At 43.2% G+C, this 8,916-nt stretch overlaps 1 protein-coding gene across 1 annotated transcript in view; it reads left to right on the forward strand.

Annotated features, from left to right (window-relative positions):
• The window catches only part of LOC122565438 (beta-1,4-galactosyltransferase 2-like), a 78,368-nt gene extending 70,312 nt beyond the window's left edge, over positions 1 to 8,056 (forward strand). Inside the window, exon 7 of the mRNA XM_087975970.1 lies at positions 5,025 to 8,056. Within this exon, the coding sequence (XP_087832096.1) occupies positions 5,025 to 5,160 (136 nt within the window). The 3' untranslated portion in view covers positions 5,161 to 8,056. The remainder of the gene's footprint in view (positions 1 to 5,024) is intronic.
• Positions 8,057 to 8,916: the final 860 nt, after the last annotated feature.

Consider the following 8,916-nt stretch of genomic DNA (forward strand, 5'->3'; position numbering starts at 1 on the left):
CATTTACTGAAGTCACTGTCCATGCCATTGTCATCTTCAGGCTAATAATCCGAGACCCAGGTTATGTTCTGGGGATCCAGGTTCAAATCCCACCACGGCAAATGGTGACAGTTGAATTCAATAAAAATCTGGAATTAAGAGTCTAACAATGACCATGAAACCATTGTTGATTGTTGGAAAAATCTACCTGGTTCACTAATTCCTTCAGGGAAGGAAATCTGCCATCCTTGCCCCGTCTGGCCTACATGTGACTCCAGACCCGTAGTAATGTGGCTGATTTTTAACTGCCTCCTGGGCAATTAGAGAAGGGCAATAAATGCTGGTCTAAGCTTCATCCTGTGAATGATTTTCCAAACCCTTTGTTGATGGCAGTCACCCAAGAGATCCTGATGGGTTTGATGCAAAACCTTGTAACTCTCTTCCTTGAAAGACAATAGAGACAGGGTCTTTGAATATTACGAGGCAGTGGTAGAGATAGATTCTTGGGGTAAGCGAGTGCGTGAAAGGTTTTCAGGGTGGTGGTGGAAATGTGAACAAATCTGATCAGATGTGATCTTAATGAATGGTGAGGGGGCTCGAGACTTTGTGCGGTCTATTCCTGCTTCTACTTTGTATGTTTATATGCTTCATATCTAAAATTCTTGTCCTTTTCCCTCATTCCATTATAATCACAACCACCTCTAATTCAAAAAGCTTTCTTTTGTCTGTATCTCTTACACTCCATTTGCTCCACCTTTGGCCACAGCCTCCCACTGTGACCTCTGTTGTTCCCTCCCTGAATCTCTTCAGCTCTTTCCCTCCTTTATTACACCCCCCTTAAAACCCATGTCTTCAATCAGACATTAGATCAGCAGTCCATGTACCTCCTCTTTTGATCTGCAGTGCTATTTTGGCTGAACATAAAGGGAATTTGGATGTTTATCTGCAACAAGTTGTTTCGGTTATCAACATGTTTTTAGAGATTGCTGTGTCAGTGCAGGCTGCTCAAAATGTGCCATTGTGTTGGAAAAAGCTAGACTTCACAACTAGTGCCAAGTAGGAACTCATCCAATGTCTTTGTTCCCGAGTCAGTGAAAGCTAATGTTCAATGCAGCGAGCATTGAAGGCAAAAGGTATGTTGGCCTTTATTGCAAGAGGAATTGAGTAAAATAATAGAAATATCTTGCCTAAATTGTACAGGACTTTGGTGAGACCACACCCCATGTATTGTGTACAGTTTTTACCTCCTCACCCAAAGAAGGACATGTTTATCATTCACAGCCAGTGCCATGAAAGGTCACCAGACTGATTCTACAGATGGCAGAATTGTCCTCAGAGGAGAGACTGAGCCTGTATTGTCAAATAATCTCACTTAAGCCCTCAATTCTTACAGGCCTCATAAGGAAGGGTGTTGCATTCAGCTGGGGGCAATTAGAACAAGGAACTGGACTTCACCAGTTTCCTCATTTCCCCTCCCCCCCCCACCTTATCCCAGTTCCAACCTTCCAGCTCAGCACCATCCTCACGGCCTGTTCCACCTGTCAATCTTCCTTCCCACTATCCGCTCCACCCTCCCCTCCGACCTATCACCATTACCCTTTCCTCCATCCACCTATTGCACTCCCAGCTACCTTCTCCCCACCCAACCCCTTGCATTTATCTCTCCACCCCCCAGGGTCCCAGCATCATTCTCGATGAAGGGCTCCTGCCCAAAATGTCGATTTTCTTGCTCCTCGGATGCTGCCTGACCTGCTGTGCGTTTCTAGCAGCACTCTAATCTTGGCTCAGAATAAGAGGCAGGCCATTTAGGACTGAGATGACGAGGAATTGCTTTATTTGGAGACTGAGGAATATTGGGAATTCTCTACACTGTGGAGGCTCAGTCAGTGAGGGTATGCAAGATGAATCAATGATAGATTTCTCAACCTCCAAGATATCAGGACACAGAGGGATAATGTGGGTAAGTGGCCTTGATGTAGAAGATCTGCTATGACCATATTCAATGGTGGAGCAGCCTCAAAGGGCGGCCAAATGGCCTGCTCCTGCTCCTCTTTTCTGTACACCTACAAAAGGTCACTAGGTAGGTAAGATAGTGGTTGTTTCTCCTCACTGCTCTTTATTCCACCCCCACCCCACTAGAAAACTGACCATTTCTTATGAAAATGATTGACCCCCATGGAAAGATTATGTTATCTTTGTCACAGCTTTCCTCATTTTACTTCCCTTCTGATTCATTCTGTGCCCCTTTGCAGCATTCACTGACAGTGCCCCAGAAGGTTCCTGCTTTTCCTTTCAGATTTCATACCATGGGCACCTGCAGCTCTCCAGTACTTGCTCCAGCATCTGAGCTTTGTCTGACTGTTGTCATGGAGAAGGCAGCTTGGCGGAAACCAAGCATATCCAAATATCGGTGGATGTTTGAGCAGAGAGCTCATTGGATACTGGTGGACAGAAACCCTGTCTTATTCTCTCCCTCAAACCTCTGACAAACTGGGCTCATGTGCCACTTCATTGGACAGCCTGCCTCCTGGGTGCTGATCCACTGCAAGTTGGACACAGCCTGAGATTGTTGCCTCTCTAGCTTGCCTTTAAGAGACTTCACCTTTAGGAATTCCATGTGCTGTGTGCATGCAAGATTGTGAATCTGCATCGTTAATTTGCCTCAGAACACTTCAACCCCAGGGAATCAAAGTGGACTTCACCAGTTTCCTCCTTTCCCCTCCCCCCACCTTACCCCAGTTCCAACTTTCCCGCTCAGCACCACCTTCATGATCTGTCCTACCTGTCCATCTTCCTTCCCACCAATCTGCTCCACCCTCCTCTCCAACCTATCACCTTCATCCCCACATCCATCCACCTATTGTACTCTTTGCTACCTTCTCACCAGCCCCACCCTCCTCCCATTTGTCTCTCCACCAAGGAGGCTCCCTGCCTTCAGTCCTGATGAAGGGCTTTGGCCCGATTCTCCTGCTCCTCGGATGCTGCCTGACCTGCTGTGCTTTTCCAACACCACTCTAAACTTGACTCTGATCTCCAGCATCTGCAGTCCTCACTTTTGCCTATAAGTTAATCTATGATGTGGAGGTGCCAATGTTGGATTGGGGTAGACAAAGTTAAAAATCACACAAAACCAGGTTGGACTGCTTCAAATAGCTGACTTGGTGTTATGTGATTTTTAACTAAGTTAGTCTAGGTGTCAGTGTGCAGGCTGCACACACACATAAGTCAGTTACTGTCTTTTGTAACGTCTGTGTTTTATTATTTTGAATAAACTCACCCGCAGAATTAATCAATCCCTGATGAGCAATTATTAAACCATTATCATTAACATGATAAAAAGTAAAGCCATATGCTGCCTCAGCCGCACCTGGTGCCCTTAATTAATGGGTTAATGTAACCAAACACCCAAAGGTGGCTCCCCAGGAGATGGGCGTGAGGCATTGAATTGATTGTCACGTGTACCGAGGCACGGTGAAAAGCTTTGTCTTGCTAGCAATACAGGCAGATCAAATAGTTAAGTAGCATAGATGAGTAAATAATAGGTAAACAGCAGCAGAAACAAAAACACAGGTACAGGTGAATGTTAAGAATTTGAGAGTCCATTCAGTATTCTAATAACTGTCGGATAGAAACTGTTTTGAAACCGGCTGGTGCATGTGTTCAGGCTTCTGTACCTTCTCCCCGATGGTAGAGGTTGTAGAAGAACATTGCCAGGGTGGGATGCATCTTTGAGAATGCTGGCGGCCTTTCCTTGGCGGTGGGCCTGATAGATGGATTCTATAGATGGGAGGTTGGCCTTTGTGATTGTCCGGGCTGAGTTCACCACTCTCTGTAACCATCTCTGATCTTGAATGGTACAGTTGCCATAGCAGGTAGTGATACATCCAGACAGAATGCTCTCGATGGTGCACCTATAAAAGTTGGCAAGGGTATTCGCTGTCATGCCAAATTTCCTCAGCTGCCTGAGGAAGAAGAGACTGGGAGGTAAAACCAAGCAGACAGGAAGGTGGTGAGGTTAATGTCAGAGGGTCTTGAAGGACCTGTGTAAGTGACAACATAGTGCAGGTATGGCCATGGTCTGAAAGGGCTTGCTGAAAGAGATTGGGAAAAGAGGAAAAAGTGCTTTAGAACAAAGTCAACAGAATTGAATGTATATGCTGTGGGTCTCATCTCGAGGCTGGATAGGCCCACGTAAGGGCCAGATTCAGCAGGGGTTTAAAAGGCAATCTTCAACCTTTCTGCAACTGGCTTAGTGACAGTAGAACATTGATGGGCATCTTCCCTCCACAAATTCGATGCCCCGGCATCAAATTCCAAACGGGGGGGGTGGTGCAGTGCGGTGCGGTGCAGGTGGGTAAATGACAGTGTGTTACATTCTGCATAAGAATTATGAAGACTGTGTGGTTCAAGATAATGGGAGATTTTAAGGGGAAAAGGGTGTTAACTTGTATATCCAGACGTGCTCTTACAAGTGAATTATTTTTGCCCATCACCTGTGATTTTATTTTATCTATTAACCATCACCAGTAGATCACCCATGTTTTCCAAATGATTAATTTACTTGCAAAGATCTTTAAGGGTAGTGTTCACTGTATATAAATTTGTGATTAATTACATGCAGGTGGAGGGAATCAATTGGGTTTTACTTGAGCATATGAAAAGATCCTTAATTTAAGGGTCGTTTTGTGTTGTAATAATGTCCTTATCTCTGGATTAGAAGATCCAGGTTCAAGTCCTACCTCGAAATGCGATGGCCACAATGTCCAAATGATTGATTTTTTAAAAATACCTTAATTGAAATTACAACAGGCTGGGTGGAAAGGGATATGTTTGTAATTTTTTATTCAGTAAATAAGTAACACAAATAAGGACTGGCTTTCTGGAGCATATATATAGTAAACAGTGAAAAAGATTCCATTAAAGTATGTTTTGAAACATGAGGTTCAGTGACCTAACTTTACAGTTTATTTACAGACAATGGCGTTAAATGTAGAAATGAATAACTTTAAAATCAACATATAAATTCAGGTCTCTTTTCTCCCCAGTTATGTTGTTTATAATCGGATGAAGTATACAAGGAACCAGGATGGATATATATCTCTGAAATATTCACTCATCAAGATAGAAAAAAATCAACTCTTCACCAAAATAACAGTTGATATTGGAAAGCCTCCATCATAAAGAACTGGAAATGTGCCTTTTTGTCTCCAACTGGAGTGGAATTAACCAAAGATATGTGTGTAGCTGCTGCTTGGGATGACTGCTCACACATTGAAACAAGAAAACAGAATGCAGTCCTGTGACTGAAGTCTCCTCATCTTGAAAAGAGTCTTCAATTCTGTCTCTTCCTTCTGTAAATCTGAGGGAAGTGAGGTGTTGTTGCTGGTTTGCTTCTCTCTGGTAGAGAAAGAGTTTTGAACCCTACATGGACAACAGGAAGACTCATGGGGGTGTGAGTACAAAGGAATGATGTTTCACTTGTGCGCACTGCTCCTCAGATTCAAAATGGCGTCTTGCATTGATTCTGCCCATCTTCCCTTTTGAACTTCTCACTAATATTTTGGGCATGAAAGAAGCAATGAACCATTTGGGCTGTTTACAAATTGATTGGCAGATTTCTCGTTGAAGCGAGACACCTGTATTTGTTCTTTAAAACTTCATTCTGTATCAGGGGTTAGTACCAACTTGAGTCCTACCAGGAAAGAAGGAGAATCCTTTGTCTGCTTCAGAGTCCATAGAAACTCTCAGGTATGCTATTTCAATTTTAAAAAAAAAGACTTTTTTTTGCAAAGTTCCTATTTTGGCTTCCAAGTTAATATCTTCCCGTAGGTAGCAGGGAGCAGATGTTCTCCTGCAGTTTGAACTTTTCATCACTTATGATGACCACCCCCCCACCCCCCCCCCCACTCCCGCCATCAAGACTGCCCAACATGGGCTTGGCTGTTGTCCCTAGCATTCCTGGCTGTACAACACACTAGCTCCTAGGACTCACACCAGCGTACAGTTCTACAGGCACCTGGTATCCTTCAGTACTTTCACTCAAGTGCCCATTCGCAGTGTAAGAGACTCAAAACAGCGTTATTCCAACCACAGGTCTTTATGGTTGATGCTGATCTGGCCCTCGTTCATTCACTTCAAGTGGCTGGGCACATGGGGAGTCACTGGCTAGGAATCAGGAGAAGGAAACCATGATTGGTTTTTCCCAAATTGTAGTGAAAACATAATGCAGTTGGTTGAGTTGAGCCAACTCAACATGGATCCAAGACTGAACCTGTGATCTGCTGACAGACTCTCACTGAGCAGTGCTGTTACCAGCTGAACGATCAGTTGAGCACCTTTTCAACCGAGCACTGTTTTTATAAACTATGTTGTCTGACTTTTTATTCCATTTGTTTACAACATTCTGTAAATGGCATTATGTGTACAATGATGTTACTGACACACCCTTCGTTCTAACTCCCCCATTTCAACCCACTCTCAACATTAACCATGATGGTAACCAAATCCCTTTAATTGGGATAGGGAAGGGCAAACAGAAATCAAAACCCTTTTAAACTCAATTAAATTTACCACCAATTCTTTAAAGCAATACTGTTCTTATAATTGCAGTCTGCATGATTAACAGGGAAATTCCATTGCTTCTCTCTCACCTCTGTTAATTTTAGATTGTAAAGCTCAATTTGTAACCTGCTTTTTATTTACAATTTTTTTTGTATATGAACCAAAGATCTCTGCAAAAATGTTTCAAATAACATTACTTGTAAAACAGAATATTAGTTCAATCGTACAACATGTCTATGGAGCTGAAACTGTGCAGATTTTATGATAATTGCATAATGAATGACATGGGGGTGATTATATTTTTAAATGGGCTTATGTAGGGATTCATTGTATAATTTTGCTGGACCTTTTATTTATTGGAATTCAACTTTCTGGGACAGGACATTTTTGTTACTACCATAAAAGGCTTACTCATTGCCTCTACAAGCGTAATAACGGACTCTTGAAAACAGACCTGTCTGACCATTTCCTCTTTCCATTCCAGTCCCATTTGGCCTGAGCTGGTTAAAGCAGCAAATAGCCGAGCCAATAAACTAAAAAGGTCCCAGATCGCACTGCCCCGATCGTACTGAATTTGATACTAGCTAGGAATAGCAGTAGCAGGGGCATTGTAGTGGGTGGGTGGAGTGGATCTCTAGGCTAGGGAGAGGAATGATCAACCAAGGTTCCGTCAGTTGCTCCCTATTTAGTGACTGACCAACACTGGACACATATGTGTGTGCGTGTGTATAGACAATGACAGGATCTGGACTTCCATCATGTGAAGAAAGCTCATGGGTGACTACTGTTGCACGAGTCTGCAAGATCAAAGGAAGAGAGAAGAAATTGGGCAGTTTCTTTTTATGGAAGTCCTGTGCTCCTGAAGGAAAGGGTGTCAGTGCTGGGCAACAGAACAAGATTGGTTTTGACCTCAAGCATCAGATAATCAGCTTCATTTGTTAGACATAGAGTAAACCCTCAGTGAACTGCTCTAATCCAGCCTCAGTAGAATCCCCTTTGCTATGGTGGAATAGCTTACCGCTCTATCCCATATCATATGGTGTCAACCCTGCTCTGGTTGGGACTGATTAATTTAAGACCAAATTAGGTACTTGGAATTGAATTGAATGCATCCAAATAAATCTAACATTGGGGCCTTGTGAATAGGGTCATATCTTCGATTAGCACTGAATCTGGGACCCTGCAGCCAACTCTCTCGGCCCATCAAACACAAATATAATTGCAGATATTTCATCACCCTGTGGCCTAACGAGAAACATGGTTTGGTGTGCCATCTGCACACTGCTCTTCGAAACTTTCAGGGAGTCATCTTTTCTTTTTGAGCACCGTTTAAGTGTTAAATTATGTTATCCCTTCCAGAATGCATTGCATGAGAGTGAGCCATTGGATTACGCCCACTGCTGGAGGAGGGAGGGAAAGGTAGGATGGGATGGGGGGAATGATGTCATAAACAGAATGTTCTCGATGCACCTATTACTGTATCCTTTTTGGAATTAAACTTGAAGTGTGTAACTTTTGCATAGTCCCAGTTTGATTGCTGTCTGACAAACTCTGCAGACTCCTGAACAATTTCCAGCTGGGGGAGGGAAAAGGGAGCACACTGCAACGGGTGAGAGTCATGTGCTTTGAAACACAAAATATTATTTCTTGCTGATGGCAGCAAACTTATTGTTTGTTGAGGAAACATTTTTATGCAAAGTGTGTTTAATTAAAATTTGTCGAGTTGTGCCCTTTCTATATGAAACTGCAGATAAGTAGGCTGGGCGTTGGAGGAGAGAATAAAGTTCAATGATTTTACAGAGTAGACTTGTGTGGGAAGGAGTCATGTTTGCAGGGGTTAGCTGATGTTCACAGCTGGTCCCAACACATTGAAAACTAAGACACTGCCTCCTTATGTTCAACATGGCCTACAGAGGACCTCATATCGGAAAATCAATGCCACGTTGGGAAAAATGTACCAAAATAATTGATTGGCTGCACAAGTTTCCTGTCTCACTTTAAGTGCAGAGCTGCAAAAATGGCATAAGAAAATTTACTGCCATTCCTTTTAGCTTGGAAAGATTTACAAAGATGTTATCAACATAGGAGAGTTTGACCTACAAGGGAAGGCTGGGGCTATTTTCACTGCAGCATGGAGGCTGAGGAGTGACCTTATAGAAGTTTATAATATCATGCAGGGCGTGGATAGGGTGAATAGCCAAGGTCTTTTCCCCAGGGTGAGAGAGTCCAGAACTAGAGGGCAAAGGTTTAAGAAGAGAGGGGAAGGATTTAAAAGGGACCTAAGGGGCAACTTTTACATGCAAAGGGTGGTGTGTGTAGAATGAGCTGCCAGAGAAAGTGATGGAGCTGGTACAATTCAACATTTATAAGGTATCT

Source organism: Chiloscyllium plagiosum, unplaced genomic scaffold, assembly GCF_037043375.1.
Source record: "Chiloscyllium plagiosum isolate Xiang-an unplaced genomic scaffold, Cpla_swu_hap1 HiC_scaffold_28, whole genome shotgun sequence".
Classification (NCBI taxonomy): domain Eukaryota; kingdom Metazoa; phylum Chordata; class Chondrichthyes; order Orectolobiformes; family Hemiscylliidae; genus Chiloscyllium; species Chiloscyllium plagiosum.